Below are 21,773 nucleotides of genomic sequence, written 5' to 3' on the forward strand. Positions count from 1 at the left end.
ACTTCGCATATAATTGAAAACCTTATTTATTTAAGCCTTAAATATATTTTTAAATTGTTTGGGTTTTGTTTTCATATGTTTTGCCACCTATAATGCACAGAACGGTGTGTAAAGGACACAAACTCTGTCAAATTTTTGGTCACTGTAACACTGTGAAATTGACGTCAATAATTATGCGTCTACAGTGTGGCGCATGCTTATAGCTATCAATAAATAGTGAAATAGCGCAGTTTCTCGTGTCTTTGACCATGAAATTTCGCGTATCTGTTTCCTGTTTTACGGGACCTGAAGTACTCACAAACGACCACGACAGCCCGCCGCCAGTAGAGGCGGTAACGTGAAACCAGGACAGATTTTCTGTAGCGAAGAAGGTGCTCTCCTGCTTTCTGAACATTTCCGTTTGCTAACCAACAGTTCACAGAGCCACCACCATGGAGGAGGCAAAAAACAAAGAGAATAAGCAGCTCGAAAAGACTGATGAGAAGGACAAGGACAAGGAGAAGGCCCAGCAACCCTCGGGGAAGGATAAAGAGAAGAAAGAGGAGCAAGAATTGGTACATTTTGGCCTTTTGCTCATTCATTGAAATGTAATCGAGCCAGACGTGTTAATTTGCCTTAGTCACTGTCGCTTTGACAACATGGTCGAGCAGGCCAAAAGTTAGTGGGATTTAAGATAGTCTACCGAGCTTCAATTTACTGGACTGCAATTAATAAGCATATGAAATGTCACCAGTCTGACTTATTAGTACGTTGTGGGCCTTTAAAATGCTGCTAATAACCTCCGTTAGGTAATTTTAGCCTAGCCTACATCAGCCGGTATGCTAGCGTTAGCTTGCTACTTGTTATGTCCGCTGTCTTTGCTGGCATTAATGTAGCTCTGCTAGCATGTTCGGCTAGTACTGGAAGACGTACTGTATGACACAGCAGCTAACGTGAAGTCACAGAAACTCACGCAGCAAAATCCCATCTATTCTGCAATATCATATCTGAGAACTAATTAGATTGACTTTACATTTTACAGTTAGTGGAAAGCTAAGTGAAATCCAGTGCAAACGTGGACAGGCGAATTCTTATTCCGAATATTCAGCATCTTTATTTAGATAAGTTTGTGCAAACAAACAGAATTTGAATCTACTTAAATTTGCTTTCTTCATAGTTATAATGTACATACTACATGCTATTGGGTTTAACAAAAGTGTACAAATTAAAAATGCTGAAAAAATATATATAACTCGCAATTAAAGTATAGTATTATTAGTAAACCATATGTTACAGTAGCTTTAAAAGGCATACATTCATTGTTAGACAAATTCAGTAGACACATAATCATTATTATAAAGTAGAAAACCACATTCCTGTTCATATTTAAGCAATGCCTGGTGGTATGTAAATAGTAATACATACCTGCGCCACTGATGGGCTTGAATATTTATAAGATTTTATTAAGATTTAACAGAAAGAAATGTCATCTTGAGTTCTGCTTGGAAATCTGAATACAGGACTTTGAATTCAAGTATCTTGAATTCAGTGGAAGAAATCCCAACATTTTGGGATTTCCGAACTGAATGATTGAGCTTGCACCAAAACAAGCGGTTTATATAATACTCACTGACTGGCAACAGTTGACACTTATTAAGCAAATGTATTGTGTTGATATGCAACATCGGCAGTATTGAGAGGTCTTAAGGAGTCATGTTTTTTATTTTTACGGATTTGATTTATGACATTCTTATGTTGTCCTCATATTATTTCAGTCAGAAGAAGACAAGCAATTACAAGAGGATTTGGAGATGATGGTGGAGAGACTGAGTGTGAGTATTCACATTTCTCCAACTTCTTTGTGTGTTGAGGTATGAAACAAATTCCTACAAAGTAAAAATATTTTTGGGTTGTTGTTTTTTTTTCACATTTGCAGGAGGAAAACACAGCACTGTATCGTCCTGCATTAGAAGAACTGCGCAGACAGATTCGTTCCTCAACCACCTCCATGACCTCAGTACCTAAACCCCTGAAATTCCTGCGCCCACACTATGGCAAGCTCAAAGAAATCTATGAGGGCATGGCCCCTGGAGAGAACAAGGTGAGACTCTTGGCCAGAAAATGGACTGAATTTAGTATGAATAGATTCCCAAGAGAGTGTGTGTGTGTGTATGTATTTATACTTTTATTTATTTATTTATATATATATATATATATATATATATATATATATATATATATATATATATATATATATATATATATATATATATATATAAATAAATAAATGTGATGTGAGAGGAAGAAGGTTGACGCATTGCACGAGACCATTAAGAATTTTTAATGATATGTATGACAGTCCCCAAGGGGCAATTAAGATGCCTCCAATTTTGCAGTTGGTCTAATGTCCGTCACTAGTCACCAGGTCTCTCAATTCCCGTTGCAGTGCCACCTCCAAGATCTTATCCATATTCCATTCAGTAAACACAGTCTGAGTACTCACAGCCCTGCCGATCATGTCCGCCAGCCTTATGGGATTTTGAACAGCTGTAGCCGGTTCTTGTTCTTTGATAAGCCAGGTCCAAGCCAGCTCCAATCACACAGAACTTCCGAATTGGTAGATGTCGTTCAATGTCCTCCATCGAGAGTGTCACCAGACACACGACGCAACGTCCATCGAGTATCCGGCAGTAAATGTCTCCGCAGGACAATCGGGCTCTCCCAAGCCCCGGCTTCTCGGCAAGACTATACAAAAGACATGAGAAGCCAAGCAGGAAAGACAAGGGAGAGAGAGTGAGAAGGAGAAAAAGCAACGGCCTCCGTCAAGAGCCAAGAAAGAAAGGTGGTGGAGTGGTTAGCATGAGGGTTACAAGTTCAGCCTCCGCTGGGGCTTTTTGGATGACCTTTACTTGTTTTCACTGTACCTGTGTGGGTTTCCTCCGTGTTGTCCAGCTTCCTCCCACAGTTCAAAGACATGCATGACGGGTTATTTGGCCATGAATGTGAGGTAGACAAAGTACTTGGAAGTGTATAGAAATTAGGGCTGAATGATTATGGAAAATAATCTAATTGCGATTTTTTTGCCCCAATATTGCGATTGCGATGCGATATGCGATTATTTTTTAAGGTCTTTGTCTTCTGTATTATTAAACAAAGACAAGCAATACATCATATAGTATGGCCAATACTATATTACATTAATTTTAAACTGTTCTTTCCTGGAAGACAGACCTCTGTTATGATGACATGAGGTGATGCATGAATTGATGACTGACATTTTTATTTAACTTCTTCAATCACAACAGTATATTTGAACATACACAATAGTTTATTTTTAGCTTACAAACATCTGAGCATAAAGTGCTGACAAGGAACCCTGGTGTAAACATTAAAATGAAAGTCAGTACAATGTGCAGATTGCAGAAATATACATAAACAAAATCAGTGGCTTTACCACACTCAGTTTTTCGACATCTGTGAACTACTAGACAGTCATTCAATTAAAAAATAATATTAAATAAATAAAACTAATAAATAAAAAATACACACATCTTACTGATCTCTGCAGTCAGTAACATTACACATAAAGTGCAAACATAATAGCAATTGTATAAACACACACACAAACACGCCTTTAAAGTTTAAAGGCGTGAAATTGGACGGTCTAGCCTTCTGATAATCAGAAGGCTAGTTATGATTAGCGTCACCGCTGTCTCGGTGGAGTTTAATAAACTCGGCCGTCTGCTTCTTGCTATCTAAAATATAACCAGACACTGGCGTAAATTCTCGACTGTCTCATACTTCTGTTTAATAAGTTTTCTGTTTGACGTTTAGTCAGCTGTGTGAAAACCAAGGAGGAACCCACCCGGGGGATTAATAAAGTTTTATTTTATCTAATCTAATAACTTTAATCTCAGCCAAACCGATTTACTCACGAACAAACAAAACACTGAAAAAAGCCCAACAATAACATTTTTAGGTTGTCTAAGTGACTTATATATTACGTTTAACCCGAGCAGCGAAACTCCGCGGTGATCTGAAAATGATGTGCCGGGAGTTGTGCCGTTCTCGGCCGCATCAGTAACCCTCGAGCTCCCGGCTAGCTGTCGAGCTGGTGGGTAGCAGACGCCTCTGAAAACGTCGAAGCACTTTTGCAAATATGGGATATCTTGATAAACCGAGCAGATATTTGATGTTTACACAACTACTTTCTCGCCTGAAAATATGTTAAAAGTTTATTTTGTGACCCAGAAAGATTAGTATGAGTAATTTTAAAACTTATTAGCGGCCGCCATTGCTGGAAACTGGAGTTTGGCTGGGCCGCGCTATGAATTCTGGGATATGGTAGTAATTTGGACAGCCTTCGGCGCGTCGCTGTGACGTAATCGGTCTACAAATGCGGCCTCAGGAGGATGCAGCCCATGAATTTGGACATGTCCAGAGTATAATCGCAGCCTTTGCGGTTAGAAAATTGCACTTGATCATGTCGCGATATTATCGCAAATGCGATATATCGTTCAGCCCTAATAGAAATGCTGTATGAATGTGTGATTAAAATGGAACTGTTAGTTAAAAGTGCTCAATTACATTGTGGGTCATTTGAAAAATATCCAACATTAGTATTGGGTTTAAACAGTGTGTGTTCATGTTTGTTGTTGCAGCGCTTCTGTGCTGATGTTGTATCAGTGCTCGCTATGACCATGAGCGGTGAGAGGGAGTGTTTGAAGTACCGCCTAGTGGGCTCCCAGGAAGAGCTGGCTTCCTGGGGACATGAATACGTCAGGTAAGACATGTTACAGTGGAGTGCTGCGAATGCCACAAGTTTTCTGCTGAGTAAAGGGCCCCGCTTTGGAATGATCTAACTGAGGAGTTCAGGTTTACATGTTTAGACATGTTGAAGTTTTCATAAAGGACTCTTAATTGGCTCTCTGTTCACTAAGGTTTTTTGGTTTGCTTACAGTGAGAGGAACAGCTGCTGTCAGCTCTAGAAATATACTTTCAGTTCACCCTGGTGTTCTTCAGCATAGTACTGCCTCTTTGCTGTCCACTATGTGTCAGTCAGAGATGAGCAGCCACAGCTCCACATATCTTTCACAATAATGTGCTTTTACTGTTCAACATTGACATTTTTTAACAGTAGAATTTGCAGCAGCTCTGTAGCTCCACTTTTTCACTGTCTCACTTTCTAGTAATTGAGAATGTTCCATGTAACCATCTGATTGCTAATGAAACTGAAACTTGTCACTTATTTGGAACTTTTTGAAAAGTGCAAAAGTCAGTACTAACCACTTCCCAAATTATTAGTTACTGATTTCTTTGGATTAGTGGTTGAGGTCTAATTAGTTGCATTTTAAGTTTGGTGTCTGCACCAAAAGTCTGATTTGATACTGAAAGGAATTCATACAAAAGCTTGACAGATATTGTGTTTTTCCTTCTGATGAATAAGTGGAAAACATTTTTATTTTCCTTTGCCTCGTTTTTTGGTGAGTCTGTTTGGAGTCACTATTCTGTCTGTCTTTCAGACACCTTGCGGGTGAGGTGGCTAAAGAGTGGCAGGAGGTAGAGGAGAATGATAAGACCCAGCAGGAAACGCTTTTGAAACTAGTGAAGGAGATTGTGCCCTACAACATGGCCCACAATGCTGAGCACGAGGCATGTGACCTGCTGATGGAGATTGAGAGGCTGGACATGCTGGAGGACTATATTGATGAAAACGCATACGGCAAAGTCTGCCTCTACCTCACCAGGTGTGTTTGAGCTATTCTACACAAACCTTGTTTAGTTTAGCATGTTGTATAGTATAAATATGAATTAGTGATTTTTCACTGGAATATGAGCATCTCTTAACTTTGTGCTTCACTTCTTCAGCTGTGTGAGTTACGTTCCTGAGCCAGAGAACTCGGCACTGCTGAGATGTGCCTTGAACATCTTCAGGAAGTTCAACTGTTATCCAGAAGCCCTGCGCCTGGCCCTGATGCTCAATGATGTGGAGCTTGTCGAAAACATCTTCACATCCTGCAAAGACATGTAAGAACTTTAAAGTTCTGCCTTTAACTTTAAAGACCTAACATGATCATGTTGGTTCTCACAGGTGCAAAACTTACTGACACAATTTCTGAGTGTGAATATATATTTAACTCTATAAAGGTATATCAAAGTAATTTAGTCAGATATTAGTGGATAACGTGCATTAAACACAAACTCCTTGTAATTTTATTGTTTTATCCAGAGTCATCCAGAAACAGATGGCATTCATGTTGGGTCGTCATGGCATGTTCCTGGAGCTTAATGAGGATGTAGAGGACTATGAAGACCTGACTGAGATCATGTCAAATGTGCAGCTCAACAGCAACTTCTTGGCCCTGGCTAGAGAGGTAGGACAGGAGGTTATAAAGAAATGTATTTTAAGGTTTAAGAAATATATTGAGAATTGTTCAATAAGGGGTGGCATGGTGGTTAGCACTGTTGCCTCACAGGAAGAAGAGCCTGAGTTCAATTCCACCATCAGGCCAGGGTCTTTCTGTGTGGAGTTTGAATGCTCTCCCCGTGTTTGCGTACTCCCTGGGTACTCCAGCTTTATTTATAGTGGGGTTAACTCTGAATTGCCCTAGGTGTGAATGTGAGTGCGAATGGTTGTCTGTCTTTATGTGTTAGTCCTAAAACAGCTGGGATACACTCTGGCTCATAAGGTTGCATATACAGCTGTGGTCAGATGTTTGGAAACTGTGGGGAAAATAATTTTTTGATCACCTGGTGAATTTGTAAGCTTGCTCAGGTAGAAAGAAATGAACAATCTAGTATAGTTATGGTACTTTCATTTTAAAGGAGAGCGACAGCAAAAATGCCATTAAGTGAAATAAGTATTTGATCCCCAAGCAAGACATGACCTGTTGGCATTTACAGTGGCAATTTCTTGTAGTTGGTCTCCAGGTTTGCACATATCTCAGGAGGGAATTTGGCCCACTCCTCTTCAAGTTTCTTGTTTTCTTGACGAGCTTGTTAGTGAGCTTGTGTAGTTTTGGGCTGATCCACCACCTTTCTTCTGGTAAAACTCACCCATGAGGCAAGATCTTACGTGGAGCTCCAGACTGATGGTGATTGACAGTCTTTTTTTTTTTTTCCATACCTGAATAATCGCTCAAACAGTTGTCACCTTCTTACCAAACTTGTTGCTGATGGTCTAGTAGTCCATTCCAGCCTGTTGCATGTCTACAATCTTGTTCCTGACATCCTTTGACAGCTTTTTGTTCTTGCCAATGGTGGTGGAGAGGCTGGAATGAAAGAAATAGATTCTGTGCTCAAGTGTGCTTTGTAGCAATAAAAGATAGATTGACTGTAATCTGTGTACCACATAGAAACACAGCTGATCTGTGAGACCCAGAATTCTGGTTGGATGGAGAGGATGAAATGCCTATATCACTCAGACATGCAGATCAATTTGTAACTTCAATGTAATGTGTTTTTGCTGGATTTTTTTTTGTTCATATTCAGTCTCTCTCCATTAGAATGAAACTGTCATAAAAATTCGATGAATGAATGAATAAAAAAAAAAATCACCCCAAAAAATAAATTCACCTTGTGAAGCCAGTAATTTTTCTTTAAATCAATAAACATGCATGCTGTCATTCAACCCTGGAGAAACAGTTTGACGCAAAGTTCAAAATTATGAGTGACGTTCATCCTTATTATGAGTGACGGTAACTTCTGATCAAACTGTACAAATAAAACTTAAATGGCAACAAAAAGCTGCAATTTACAAGTCAAACATTGAGTGTTTTGATTGCCCAGTTTTCACATCATGACAGCTTATTTAGATCCATCCTATCATGTAACAACTTGTCGCCTGCGTTGCACAACACTTCAGTTATTAATAACAACTTTGAGGAAATGTTTTTCAAAGGTTTAGAAACAACGGTATGTAATGTGATGATATGGTCAGCTAGAGCTGGGCGATATATCGAGTTTTAAAAAAATATCGATATATTTTTATACGAGATATAAGATGTGACAATATCTTTTATATCGATATAGTCTATGTTACGTTAAAGCTATACTTGTGGAGCCGCAAGTTTGCCTCTCTTTCGTCCACTTTTGTCTTTACGCAACGTTACTCGGCCTCGCCCCTCCTTCACTGAATACAACTCCCCCTCCTCCCCCATCGCTTCACCTGCAGGAAGCGACAAGACGGACACGGCAAATCTCCGTTAATGAGTTACTGCGCATCGACCCGTGCGTGGGGCTGGACGCCGTCAACGTGTTAGCTAGCTAACCACGCTAACGAGCTAACCACGCTAACGCCATGCAGCCCAGAGGCGCTGCACAGCCTAAAATCCTTTCATTTTCTCAAAAGTTGACAGCGCGCCTTATGTATGAATTCTGGTTGTGCTTGATGGCTGCGAACCGATTTTATGTGGTACACAGCGCTCAGCAATCTGTCAAAAAATGTTTTAGTACGACTTTGGTAAGCTACGGAGCTGCACCGCTTGATGGACTGTCAGAGCATTACGGCTACCGAGGAGCCTCGCGGAGTGATAAGTACTGTGCTTCAACGTAATATTACCCTACTGTGTATAAGGACCATAAATGGCACCTGTTAAGAGACGTGGTTACGAAGAGGATTTCAAACTCAATGCTGTCAGTCACAGAGTAGAAGTTGGGAACAGAGCAGCTGTGAAATCTGTCTTTGTTATTGTGCTCAGCGTCTTTTAGTTTACATTTTGACTGCACAATTGTGAGCTTTTTGTTATGCACAAAAACAACATTGTTTTCTTTTATTTATGGAGCATTATTATTTAATAAATGCTCATAATTTATTTTTGAGTAAATTTTATGTACATCTATGCTCTATGTTAATAAAAGTGCCTGTGTGACATCTGGGACACAGCTTTGACTAAGAACTCTCTTTTTGTTCTTACTTTATGGCTTTAAAAAAAAATAATCGAGATATATATCTTATATCGCCATCTAGGTAAAAAATATCGAGATATGAATTTTGGGTCATATCGCCCAGCCCTATGGTCAGCAACATCTAAACTTCCAGTATCCAAACCTTTTTGTGCCCAGTTTTTGATATCAAAATTCAGGTACCCAGAAAGGCCCCAATGTACCACCCTCCACATTAAAACTGTTTGTCTATACTATGTGGAATCAGTTATACAAACAGGAAACACAAGGTTTTTTGTAGAAAGGTTGTTGCTGAAGATTTAATTGAGATGAACTGTAGATAAATGTAATGCCAAAATTGTAAAAAGAGGATAAGAGGCAGAATAAATTTCCTCTGGAGTAGGTGACAAATAGATGGTGAAAGCACTGAATGAAAAGCCTAAAATGACTCTCATCACTGGCACTTTATGAATAATGGTCTATGATTCATAAAGGGAGATGGAGGATTATACCCTAAGCACAGCTTCACTCTCTAATGACGCAGTCCTTTTTACTTTTATTAATAACAAACTTGTCTTGTCTTCCCCAGTTGGATATCATGGAGCCCAAAGTACCAGATGACATCTACAAAACACACCTGGAAAACAACAGTGAGTACATGTGAAAAGGTTTACTGTTTCTATTCTGTTAGGTGGCATATCAATTTGAAGACTGATATACTCATTTTCATTCTTTAAAAAGAATGAAAAATAAGAAGATAACAAATAGGGCTGGGCCATATCATACCGTTCATGGTAATACCGGTATAATGTTGGGCAACAATAAGAAAATGAAATATCGCGATAGAATATGGGTAAAACGCGCATGCGCAGTGCCTTTGTTTTCATACGCACATGGCGGAAAAAGCATGGCGGCGACAGAGAATGAGAAGGACGAAAGCGGATTGTTGAATGAAACGCATGAACCAGAATTGGTTTGTAAAAATGCTGCAACTTCAGTGGTGTGGAACTGGTTTAGCTTTCGTCTATCAGATGCACATCAAAGCACTATTTTTGGTAGAGCATGCTAGCGGGCCGCCGTTATTACCTTGTTTTTTGGAAAATACGGCACACTTAAAATCAATCCTTTGATTTTTCTGAAAGCTGACAGTGCCCCTTATAATCCCGTGTGCCTTATGTATGAATTCTGGTTGTGTTTACTGACCTTGAAATGATTTTATGTCGTACACGGCGCTGGAAAATCTGTCAAATGCTTTAGTATGACTTTGCTAAGCTACGAACCCGCACCGCTTGATGGATTGTCAGAGCATTACGGCTATCGTAGGGAGGAGCCTCGCGGAGTGATACGTACTGTGCTTCAACATAATATTACCGTATTGTGTGTGTGTGTATAACCTCTTTTTAAGTTTTGTGGATATTATACATGGTTATGCTGAGGATATGTCGGCCAATTTCCACTGGAAATGCCTTTTGGTTAAACTGTCAGCAAGGAATTTGCATTTGCACTCTTGAATTTTTATATAACTTTATTGTACATAAAAAACAGCTGCTTGTTTAAGTGAAAATACATAGATGTTTGTTTGGTTTTTTTGCACTAATAAAGTTGTGGAGTTGTAAAGTATTTTGTCTAGTGTCAATTATATCGTCAGTTATATCGTTATCGCAAATTTTCAAATGTATATCGTGATAAATATTTTTGGTCATATCGCCCTGCTCTAGTAACAAATCTTCTGACATAAAAACTATATGACCCTTCAGTGATGAACTTCAGAATTTAAGTGGAAGGATCTATACTTGCAGAGTGATGACAGTACAGTAACAGGACCAGCCCTTGGCTTTTTGGCGTACAAGACATGATTAAATTTTAAACCCCTTTTCCCCTAATACTGAGTTGGCAACTCAACTCAGCTTGACTTGACTTAATTCGACTCAGTTTTTAGGGTTTTCCACTGGGTGGTGGTATCTAGTACCAGGTACCTTTTTTTTTTTTTTTTTTTTTTAGTAGCTCTTCACCTTGGGTTCCAAGCTGAGTTGAGCCGAAAAAACTCCAATCATGGGAGTGACGTCACTGGATGACTCACAAGAGTGACTACTTCACAAAAATCTCCATCAGAGCTGAAGTGGACCAGACAGAAAGCTGGATCCTCTTCTTTTTGAATGCAAAAGTGCTTCTCTCTCTCTCTGTTGCTCTCTTTGTATCTCTATATCTCTCTCTATCTGTCACTCTTGGCTCACTTTAAGAGGCCGGTGTTTGGTTCTTTAAATCCATTCACATCATTAAAGACAAAATGAGGTAGTTTGATACGATCTGTGTTTTGTGATTTACTGTTAAGTTGAGCTAAATGTACCCACGCTCCATCACCTTTGTGCTGTATGTGGCAGGGTTTGGAGGCAGTGGCTCCCAAGTGGACTCGGCCCGGATGAACTTGGCTTCTTCTTTTGTGAACGGCTTTGTGAATGCAGCCTTTGGACAAGATAAACTCCTCACAGATGATGGCAACAAGTGGCTGTACAAGAACAAGGACCACGGTATGAGAAAACACACGTAGCACACACAGCATATAAAGGTGGAGGGCTTCTGTGGCTATACTGGGTACTTTTCAATCTCACAATCATATATCTGTGAGCATTTCTGGCAGTCTTCAGCACATTTTATTTGCCGCTGTCTTCAGGCATGTTGAGCGCTGCAGCTTCCTTGGGTATGATCCTGCTGTGGGATGTAGATGGTGGTCTGACGCAGATTGACAAATACCTCTACTCTTCTGAAGACTACATCAAGGTATAGTTTGGATATATTTGAGAGGACACGTCAAACTTTTCCTTATATACAGATCAGTGTCCTGTTTTGACATTTGTAATGCATCTGTAGCACTGTTTTTATAGCAAGGCAGTTATATAAAGAACTCACTCTTCACTGACTTGGTTTTAACAATTAACTCTGTGAACAACATAAGTGATCCTCAGGCTTATTGTGAATTGGGAGAGGTATAAAGTGAAACTTTTTGGGGGTTTTTTGTTTGTTTTTTTCCTCATGCATCATCCTTGTCTGTGCAGTCTGGTGCCCTTCTGGCCTGTGGCATTGTAAACTCAGGTGTAAGGAATGAGTGTGATCCAGCTCTTGCCCTGCTGTCTGACTACGTCCTCCACAATAGTAACATCATGAGGATAGGAGCCATCTTTGGGTGAGGAGAATGCTTGTAGAAACCATCCATAGAGATATCTTGTCTTATATTCTTTGAATGTTAAGTAATCACATTATGTCCTGCTCCTTTTCTTCTTTTTTTCAGACTGGGTCTTGCTTATGCTGGCTCCAACAGAGAAGATGTCCTGTCTCTCCTTCTCCCTGTCATGGGAGACTCTAAATCCAGCATGGAGGTATGTCTTCACATTTTCTATATAGCTCCCTATTCTTAAGGAGGATCAGATTAGTATCATTTCTGTGTGTCTTAAATCCTCAGGTGGTTGGTGTGACGGCGCTGGCATGTGGTATGATCGCAGTAGGAACTTGTAATGGTGATGTGACCTCCACCATTGTCCAGACCATCATGGAGAAGAACGAACAGGAGTTGAAGGACACATATGCTCGCTGGCTGCCTTTGGGCTTGGGACTCAACCACCTGGGTATGCATTTGCGGAGAACACAGGAAAATAAAATGCACAATTTCTCAAAGTTTGACAACTTTTTCTGAATCATTTTGTGCTGAATAAAATCTTCTTATTGTAGTGGATAATTTCTTTCCTCCTGGTCAGCTGCTCTAACTGCTGTCATTTCATTGGCTTTAGGGAAAGGAGAGGCAATTGAGACGACTCTGGCAGCTCTGCAGGTTGTCCCTGAACCTTTCCGCAGTTTTGCCAATACGCTAGTGGATATTTGTGCATATGCAGGTTAGTCTTTTAGGCTTACCACACACCTACTGCAGACCTATGTACTGTGTTAGTTATATTTCACTGCTATAATTTCCTCCTCTTCTGTCCAGGATCTGGTAATGTCCTAAAGGTGCAACAGCTTCTCCACATCTGCAGTGAGCATTATGAAGCCAAGGAGAAGGAAAAAGAGGAGGACAAAGATAAGAAGGACAAGAAGGACAAAGACAAGAAGGAGACTGCTGCTGACATGGGCTCCCACCAAGTAAGGACAGACTTGTAGTCCTTATAATCATACATCAGTTCTTTTTATTTATCTGTTTTCCTAGATGGGTGGAAGGGGAATAAAACCTTGAATACTTTGTTTACTCCGTCAGGGTGTGGCTGTTCTTGGTATTGCCCTTATTGCCATGGGAGAGGAGATTGGCTCAGAGATGGCACTACGAACATTTGGACACCTGGTCAGTTACACTACTTTACTGGCAGTGAATCTTTTCAGTTTCATTGCTGAATGCTTTGTTACCTTATCTCACCATCTCTGTGAGAAAAATTCATGTTTTCTCAAAAATGAAGTCTGCACTGACTTCTGTTCTGCATTTGATTCTTCTCACTCACATCACTCCTCATTTTATCCTGATTCTTGTTCTTATTCTTAAAGAGTTCCTTTCTGTCATTTGTATACAAGGGTGCAACAGCCTAAGTAGGCAATTCATATATTTAGAAACACAGTTTTTGTTCCTGTATATTCCTGATTTATGCTGTCATGAACTTTCATTTTCTTTCTTTGCATTTTATCAGCTGCGTTACGGTGAGCCCACCCTGAGGCGAGCGGTGCCCCTGGCCCTTGCGCTCATTTCTGTGTCTAACCCGCGTCTGAACATCTTGGACACCCTCAGCAAGTTTTCCCATGATGCTGACCCCGAGGTCTCCCACAACTCCATCTTTGCCATGGGCATGGTGGGCAGTGGTAAGTTTAGGAACAATATGAAATCATGAAAACTAACAATGGTTGCCATTATACAGTACTGTGCTAAACTATTGAGCCGCCCCTCATTTCTTGATATTTCGCTTCCAAAGAAACTTGTAATATTTTTAAATGATCTTGAGCAATAGTTCTCCAGCTTTCTGAAGAGTTTTCTTTGGCCATTGGCTGCTTTTTCACTCATTTTCTGTTCAGGCCTTGTACCTGACCATTTTCAGAGGAATGTTATTTTAATAACACCAATCCTAAATCTGATCCTAAATATTATCATCCTTAAATAATTTCTGGAAACTGGACAAGTGAAAGATAGTTTAAAAGCCTGCTATTTTTTGTTCTATCTACGGCAAATGAATAGTATCTGAAAATCATGTCCTTAACAAATAAGGGGAAAAAATCAGCAAAGAATTGATAGAGGAGCTGAGAGATACATCTGGCACCTCCACTTACTACGTCATCTGTGTCATTAGAAATGATCTCAGTGGAAGAGTAGCTATCAAAAAGCCTTTCTTAAGGGAAGAGAACAAGGAGAAAAGGCTGAGATATGCCAAATAACACAAGACCTGGACTTAAAAGTGGCAACAGGTCTGATCGAGGGATGAATCTAAATTTGAAGGTTTTGGTTCAAATTGTTAATGTGTACAGAAGAGGGCAGGAGAGAGGTACAGCTGTGAATATCCACAACCACCTATGAAACACAGTGGAGGCTCTGTCATGGTTGCTTCATTTCAGCCAGTGCTGATGGAGATATTGTCAAAATTGATGTAATTATGAACACTGAAAAGTACTGTCAGGTTTTTATCCACCATGCAATACCGACTACAAAGCATTTGATTGGAAACAGCATACATTTTCAGCATGACAATGATGCAAATCACACTGCTGATGCAGTAGCGGCATATCTGGATAGAAAAACACACTGTTAGTCATGGACTGGCCTCCCCAGAGCCTTAAAGAAGCCTGGAGAACATTTCCTGAGGACTACTTAAAGAAATTACAGAAAACTGCCTTGCCCTCAGCCTGCTTTGTTGGGCATTTTATTTTCATTTTACAATGAGACTCCTTTTACAAAATAAGCATCTTTTTGCATTAAGTAAGACTTGAAATTACTGACTGTCAAATTAGTCACCAAAAACCCAGTTTTGAAATGTTTACTGAGATCATAGATCAATTTAGAACTAGGATCTCTTCCTGTGCTGGCTATTTGTAAACTGCTGCTGTGTCCAAGGGATTTTCCTAGTAGCTAATTTCCTAGTCAATTCAGTTATAAGTAGAATAATAAACTGGTCCAAAATGAACAAAAATACAGAAAGCAGTTAAAATTGAGTGCAGTTGAATTCATGCATTCAATTCATGGGATATCAAATATTTTCTTTTCAAGCCTTTCACCATATTATTCATAACAAACTTGTATTGTAAATCCAGCTAAAACGTGTGGCTCAATCTTTAACTACACTGCTACATCGTCATGTAGCAGTTAAAGATGTCCCAGCTTGCATAGAATGGTTCATTATCTTGCTCAGTACTGCAGAACCATGCTAATTGGTTAAGACGCTAATGTGCCAGCTATCCGAAAAACTAACTGGACTAAAGTTTCTCACTAAAATTTTCACAGAATGCTTGAAGGTATATGTTACTTAGTTGGCATTTTCAATGCCTCCTCGACTGAGAGTGCCACCGGTGTCAATGCCCTTTACAAGTTTAACAGCTCTTAATTTTTTCCATTTCCTCAGGCACAAATAATGCCCGACTGGCAGCCATGCTGCGGCAGCTGGCACAATATCACGCCAAAGATCCCAATAATCTCTTCATGGTCCGACTGGCTCAGGTGTGTGGCAAAACAAAAGGAACCCTGTACAAGACTCAAATTAACTTTTGGAAAAGTGTGTGAGTGCGTGTGTGAGTGCGTGTGTACGTGCACGCCTTGCGTGTGTGTGTTAGAGTAATTATTGACTTTTTGCTGTGTTTGCCTCTGCAGGGTCTGACTCACCTGGGCAAAGGCACACTCACACTCTGTCCCTACCATAGCGACAGGCAGCTGATGAGTCAGGTTGCCGTGGCGGGACTGCTCACTGTGCTCGTCTCCTTCCTCGACGTCAAGAACAGTGAGTTAATTTTCTCCCACTCAGCTGCACACATCCATTATTAGTCAGTAATTTGAAAGTTTTTTTTGAACCGAGAGTCTCCTGTGCTAACATCCCCTCGTGTCTTGTGTGCATTACAGTAATCCTGGGAAAATCTCACTACATTCTCTATGGCCTGGTAGCAGCCATGCAGCCACGTATGTTGGTCACATTCGATGAGGAACTCCGACCGCTGCCTGTGTCTGTTAGAGTTGGACAGGTAAAGCCTGGGATAACTTATTTGAGACAATTAAAGTCTGCAGAGCTTATTGACTCTGTCTTTTCTCCCTAACACAAAGCACCACAGATAAAGTTTCAAACTGTGTTCAGAGAAAGATGAGATTACCTATCCTACTAACCCATGTAATTAATTCCCTCCTGAACAGGTTCTGCTGTCTTTTTTTTTCTCTGAGAGTTGCTGAAAGCAAGAAGAACTTTAACAGCTCTTTTCTTCAGAGAAAATTTTTTTTTTAAGAATAGAAGCGTGGTGGAGAATGGTATGTAATTTAATAGCCAAAAAATGGACATGGTTGTTTAACACAATTTTCTCTGACCTGTCTACAGGCTGTGGATGTTGTGGGCCAGGCAGGTAAGCCTAAGGCCATCACAGGTTTCCAGACTCACACCACGCCAGTGTTGCTGGCTCATGGAGAAAGGGCAGAGCTGGCCACAGAGGAGTACCTGCCCGTCACGCCCATACTGGAGGGCTTTGTCATCCTCCGCAAGAACCCTAACTATGAAACCTAGACTGCACCCGTCCTCACTGGCCTTTTCTCGTGTTTCTAAGGGTAGCCCTCCATGGCTCTTGGCAGTTGTTATAATTAGTTGTTCATTGCATGGCTGGAAAAGGGCTAGACAGGCCTGGCTTTCTTCATCTGTCGTCTGCAGCCCAGCTCTAGCAATCATTAAAAATGGATGGATAGGGTCTGGTTAATTGGACTGGTATGACACAGGGAGGGCATACTGGGACCTCATCCTCTCTACATAAAGATGGTTTCCTCATTGCTCCAATTTTGATCCATCTCTCCCACATGTACTGAACCAGCTGTTTGACTGACCTGAGGCCAGTTTATAAAGTGGGACCTGTTCAACATCAGCAAATGAATGACTAAAATCCTGCAAAATCCTCATCACATGTGTTTCCCCCGCCAACTGTTAAATTCATTTTAATAAAAGCATTTAAAAGTGTGTATTCAGCATCACGATTTTCTTTTTGGTTTTTGTTACAGTACTGTACAAGGTTGAATCAGTAATAAAAACGTCGACCAGTTTGTGGAAATGCTGTGACTGTGTTTTTTTTCTTTTTCTTTCATTAAGAAGCAAAATGTTTTATTTCTCTTGCTAAACCTATTCAATAATAATAATAATAATAATAATGGATTGCATTTATATAGCGCTTTTCGAGAACCTCAAAGCGCTGTACAATTCCACTATTCATTCACTCTCACACACTGGTGGAGGCAAGCTACAGTTGTAGCCACAGCTGCCCTGGGGCAGACTGACAGAAGCGAGGCTGCCATATCGCGCCATCGGCCCCTCTGGCCAACACCAGTTCAAGCAGATTATTATTTATAGTATTTATTCCATTTAAATGCCTTTCTTATTGCTATGTGATAATAAAAGAGTAGCCATGATAATAGTTTGAACCAAGTCAGAACGTCAGCCTACTATAGTCACTGAAAAAGCCAATGGATGCCTGTTACTCACAAGAAGAGTAGAGAAAACACTGGTGACTAAAGATTTTGCATTATTGTTCAGAACATGATCACTGGGAAACTTTCACGTGATGGGATTTTGCCGGAATTACTAGGTACCGGCTTCCGGGAAGACTTTCCGTCCGTCCGGCTCCGCGGACTCAAGGAGAGAAAGGTAACGCCACGATCCTCAGCTAAATTCTTTATTGAAACGTTTAATATCTGAGATAAATGTTACGTCTCTGTTCTATGGAGACTCTGGTGGGACGTTCAGACCTACCTTTCACATTTTAGTGGGGTGATTTGGCTGTGTCTTGTGACTTTGTTGAGTGCTTTCTGCTGGATGGTGTTCCTGCTGTGTTTTTAGGGATTAGCTAGCTAGCTGGTCGCTAGCATTCCATGCTAACGCGACGTGGGTGTTCTTTCTTCATTTTAGCTTGTCCGGCTAGCAAGCTAGCATTTCGATAGACAGCCAAGTTGCTTACATGCCCGTTTGATTCGGGGACACACATTATGTTATGTGTACTATATCATATAAGAAAAGTGATAGACAGACTGTCGTGTCACAGTGCTGTTGTTTCGCCGGTAAACGTAAATTCTCCTGCTAGCTATTGAACCGTTTGTAGGTTAGCTACAAAGTAGCCTACATAAGATACGTGAGCAGCGAAACCACTTTTGGCTGGTGAAGGCGTGTTTTGCCGAAGTGCCAAGCTCCCGACTGAAAGTATTAGAACTCCTTTACACCTTTTTGACTGCCCGGCTTTACATAAAGAGATCACTGGAATCATTTAATGTATGTATTATAACATGCATACTGAGAGCTTGATACCTGAAACCATGTGATGGTGATTGGTGCCGGGTTGGGCAAGCATGTAAAGCTGATTTAAAGATCTGGATGTATACATGGAGCAAGAGTCTTTTTCTTCATGAACAAAACAAATGCTACAACTCCAATTCCAGGAATGGAGAGAAATTGGACAGTGTGTTTTGGAGCCTGAGTGGTTGAGTAGATGGATCACTGTGCTTTTAACTTGTCAACTGCAGTGGGAAATAAGCCACACGAGAATCTGGGATTTCCTCTCGGCATCCCCTGTACTGCACCGGTGTAAGCGTAGGTAGGTTGTCAGAACTGAGCGAGATGTTTGGCTGCAAAGTGAAACTGAGGTGTCTGACTCATTCGGGTTAGTTACAGTATCCATCACTGTCACGACACCACTGGCATCACTGCCGCGCAGTTTATCCTCATATAGCTAAAGCTATAGCAGCTATTGAACCAGGAGCCACCTGCTCAGCTCGACCGGGTTAGTATTTCTCCTCCTTAGATCCGACCTGTGTCACGCTTGTCTTTATTGCTGCCTCCTCTGCACGTTGTTGGACGTCTATGCTTTGTGCCGTACGTGAAATAGATGGTTGTCATATGTGCTGTCGGCTGAGGTGTGGCTGGCGTGAAGCCGGCAGCTGGGCTGTGCGTCGCGCCAGTAGCAGGAGAAACCACGTGGTAGATCGAGGTTGGGCCTAGGAAAGTTAGCAGCATGGCTAACTGCATAACATGCAGCAGCGGGTTTGTATTTGCAGATGTTTAGGGCAGCTTCTATTGTGCGTGAATATGCGTTTACTGTAAATAACACGGGAATAGATGAATTTGCCGTGTGTTTGGCGCACGCGTAAACACTTGACACGCCCCTGTGTCAAAGCAAAAGTGTCTCACAGTTTGGACAGACCGTTGTCTTGACAAGCTTGGTGTAAATGTCTCTGCAGTATCTGTGTCATTCATATGTATACATACACACACACACATATATATATGGTGGGGGGCAGTCAAACGCTGGTATTGGTGGTATGTTCACATTTAAACCTTTTGATGATCACTTCGTCTACTGCAGCAAACACGAGGCTGATGTTAAGGACTGCAACCATGTGACCTTATCTGGGAGTGTGGGTCCAAAATGGATGCTGTTTCTTATAGATGGCATACAGTCTATATAGCTAATACAGGCAGGTGTTTATTGTCTGTCTTGTCTCTATCAGTGAACATTCATATTTGATATGCAGTGGTTTCAGACAAGCTTTATTTGGAGGAAATGAATAAAACTCACAGCAGACAAACACATGGAGCCAGCTACTCACAGTTTGCCGAACATAAGGATACTGCCGAGCATCCTGTTGTGAAATTTGAAAGCCTGGAGACTGGGCATGTGTGGGTTTTGGCAGAATGTTACCAGAGGAACATGGGGACAGGACCGAGAAGGGGAGGGAGGAGACAGGCTGTGCTGGCGTGATGCTGTGTCACTGCAGCTACGTTCTAATTGTATGTTCATCATTGTCAGAGTGGGATGCCTGCTTGTCACAGACTGTTGATGCTCAAATGGGATGATTATTGGTCAGTGTCAACAGCGGAGTACAGACTGTAAAGTATTGTTTTGTTTGTTTCATCCATACTGTTTAATTCACTCCACTTCAGAAAAAAAAATGTCAGAGGAATTATTAACCAGGCTGAGAAAACAGTGACTTGAATGGAAATTTATAATGTCTAATAAGATAAACTTGAAAAGTATGAGCAGGGTTAGGGCTTCAACAAAAAAAAGGAAGTGTAATAGTAAAAAGAGCGACGAGTAAGATTGAGGTGGTTTGGACATGTGTGCAGGAGGGATAGTGGATATACTGCACAAAGGATGTAGAATACAGAGCTGCCTGGCAGGAGGAAAAGAGGAAGATCTCAAAGGAGGATGGATGTAGTGGAAGAGGACCTGTTGCTGGTCAGTGTGACGCATAGGGTAAGATGGAGGCAGATGATCTGCTGTGGCGACCCTTGAAAGGAGAAGCAGAAACAAGATGATGGTAAAAAGCTGTGAGCTTTCAATGGGGATTGTATAAATCAAGTTGTATTGAGCAGATTTGTGGAAAATGTGGTAATGCAGCTTTTCCTGTGGCTCCTAATCAAAAACGGTATTTAAAAAAAAAAAAAAAAAACGGATGCAACTTCCTGGTCTGAAATGAAGCCAGTATGGAAGTGGTCTAAATCCACTTCCATACTTTGTGTGGCCTTTCTAATGGCCAACACAGTGTGACTCCCATGTTTACGAAAGGGTCCATTTGTAGAGAATTGTTTGTGAAAACAGCCCTTTGCTTCCTTGCTCTATGACCTCTTTAAAGGCTTTCCTGTCAGTCACCATTTTATCAAATACAGAATTATGTTAATTTTATAAATTATGATTCTCATTAGAAAAACAGCAGTAGCTTGTAATAAAGCATTAGGCAATGAGTGTGCAGTGTCCTTTGGTTTCCCGGTCAGGGGACCAGCATGGTTGTGGTTTGGTCGTTTGCTGTGGCTGCATCTATCTCAACTCAGTCCTGAGGCTTTTCTAAATATATAAGCCTCTGCTTTGAGTGTTTCTCTTGTAAATGCCCCAACTTTATGTAAGTGCTATTTTAAATCTGTGGACTATCTCTGGGAGAAGCAGCACAGTACAGGAGGAAATCTGACAGAGTTTATTTCCTGTTACCTTTCTGCTTAGGTCAGTGAACTTGAATATTGACCTAATTTCTTCTAAGTGTGTTGGTCCTGTCTATAAATGACAGAACAAAAACACAACTTTGCAAAATAAGCATGTTGTTGTCTTTGCATACTGAATTAAAACTATAGTCGTCGAGCATTAAAGTGATCCAGCGAAGCCTACCACTGCTGGAGCTTTCTGAACTGCGTTATCACAACAGACTACACAGTCACTCACTGTGACAGGTACAAACGTCAGGCCAATAAAATGTGTACAAAAGTTAAGTTACTAAGGTCATGTGCATTTGCAAATAGGCTTTGTGCAAAAGCCTGAGAGACGAGTGGTTTAGTTTATAGTATTTGCAGGCATGAAAAAGTGACTTGCATTCTTGTATCTTTGATTGTTTTTTCCACCGCTGTCTCCCCCAGGCAGGAAAGTTTGTCTAGTTCTAAGTGCAGATGTGGGTTTTTTTCGGGGTGGGGGGGGGGCGGGGTTGGTTTTTTTTATAGGTTCAGTAAACAGTTGATTTACAGTAATGTCTCTCTGGGTAAAGGGAGTCTAAATCATGTGTGTTCAAACACAGACAGTGGTTACGCCCTTTATAGGAGACATGACAGCCAACTTCACTAGCAGCAAACTTTGGTTACCGACAGCAGAAGCTTACGTAACCGTTGAAGGAGCATGTTTCCCTGTCAGTCGTGCTGGCTAAATTTCCACAGTGCTGCATGTCAGAGAAGCTCAAATGACTGGCCTGTGTG

At 40.9% G+C, this 21,773-nt stretch overlaps 2 protein-coding genes across 8 annotated transcripts in view; both read left to right on the top strand.

The window, feature by feature from the left end:
- The first annotated feature begins 295 nt into the window (after positions 1 to 295).
- On the top strand, positions 296 to 17,106 carry psmd2 (proteasome 26S subunit ubiquitin receptor, non-ATPase 2). Its single transcript, XM_082502254.1, has 21 exons — positions 296 to 554; positions 1,755 to 1,811; positions 1,916 to 2,080; positions 4,641 to 4,762; positions 5,502 to 5,726; positions 5,848 to 6,006; positions 6,209 to 6,353; positions 9,452 to 9,512; positions 11,244 to 11,390; positions 11,534 to 11,640; positions 11,916 to 12,043; positions 12,149 to 12,236; positions 12,320 to 12,482; positions 12,645 to 12,746; positions 12,839 to 12,990; positions 13,103 to 13,186; positions 13,524 to 13,692; positions 15,438 to 15,532; positions 15,683 to 15,809; positions 15,929 to 16,047; positions 16,392 to 17,106. The coding sequence occupies exons 1-21, from the start codon at positions 432 to 434 to the stop codon at positions 16,572 to 16,574; spliced, it is 2,721 nt and encodes a 906-aa protein (XP_082358380.1). The 5' UTR covers positions 296 to 431; the 3' UTR covers positions 16,575 to 17,106.
- Positions 17,107 to 17,643: 537 nt separating this feature from the next.
- The window catches only part of LOC309687345 (eukaryotic translation initiation factor 4 gamma 1-like), a 37,801-nt gene continuing 33,671 nt past the window's right edge, over positions 17,644 to 21,773 (top strand). For all 7 annotated transcript variants that reach the window (XM_082502236.1, XM_082502242.1, XM_082502239.1 and 4 more), the window contains exon 1: positions 17,644 to 17,696. The gene's annotated coding sequence lies outside the window, so the exon portion shown is untranslated. The remainder of the gene's footprint in view (positions 17,697 to 21,773) is intronic.

Source organism: Aulonocara stuartgranti (assembly GCF_965226115.1).
Source record: "Aulonocara stuartgranti genome assembly, chromosome: 14".
In the NCBI taxonomy this organism is placed as follows: Eukaryota; Metazoa; Chordata; class Actinopteri; order Cichliformes; family Cichlidae; genus Aulonocara; species Aulonocara stuartgranti.

Bases quoted from the DNA above. Each gene is read 5' to 3' on its own strand.
- psmd2 (XM_082502254.1), top strand. From the start codon at position 432: ATGGAGGAGGCAAAAAACAAAGAGAATAAGCAGCTCGAAAAGACTGAT. The intron at 2,081-4,640 runs GTGAGACTCTTG...TTGTTGTTGCAG, and splicing joins TGGCCCCTGGAGAGAACAAG to CGCTTCTGTGCTGATGTTGT. The intron at 12,483-12,644 runs GTATGCATTTGC...CATTGGCTTTAG, and splicing joins CTTGGGACTCAACCACCTGG to GGAAAGGAGAGGCAATTGAG.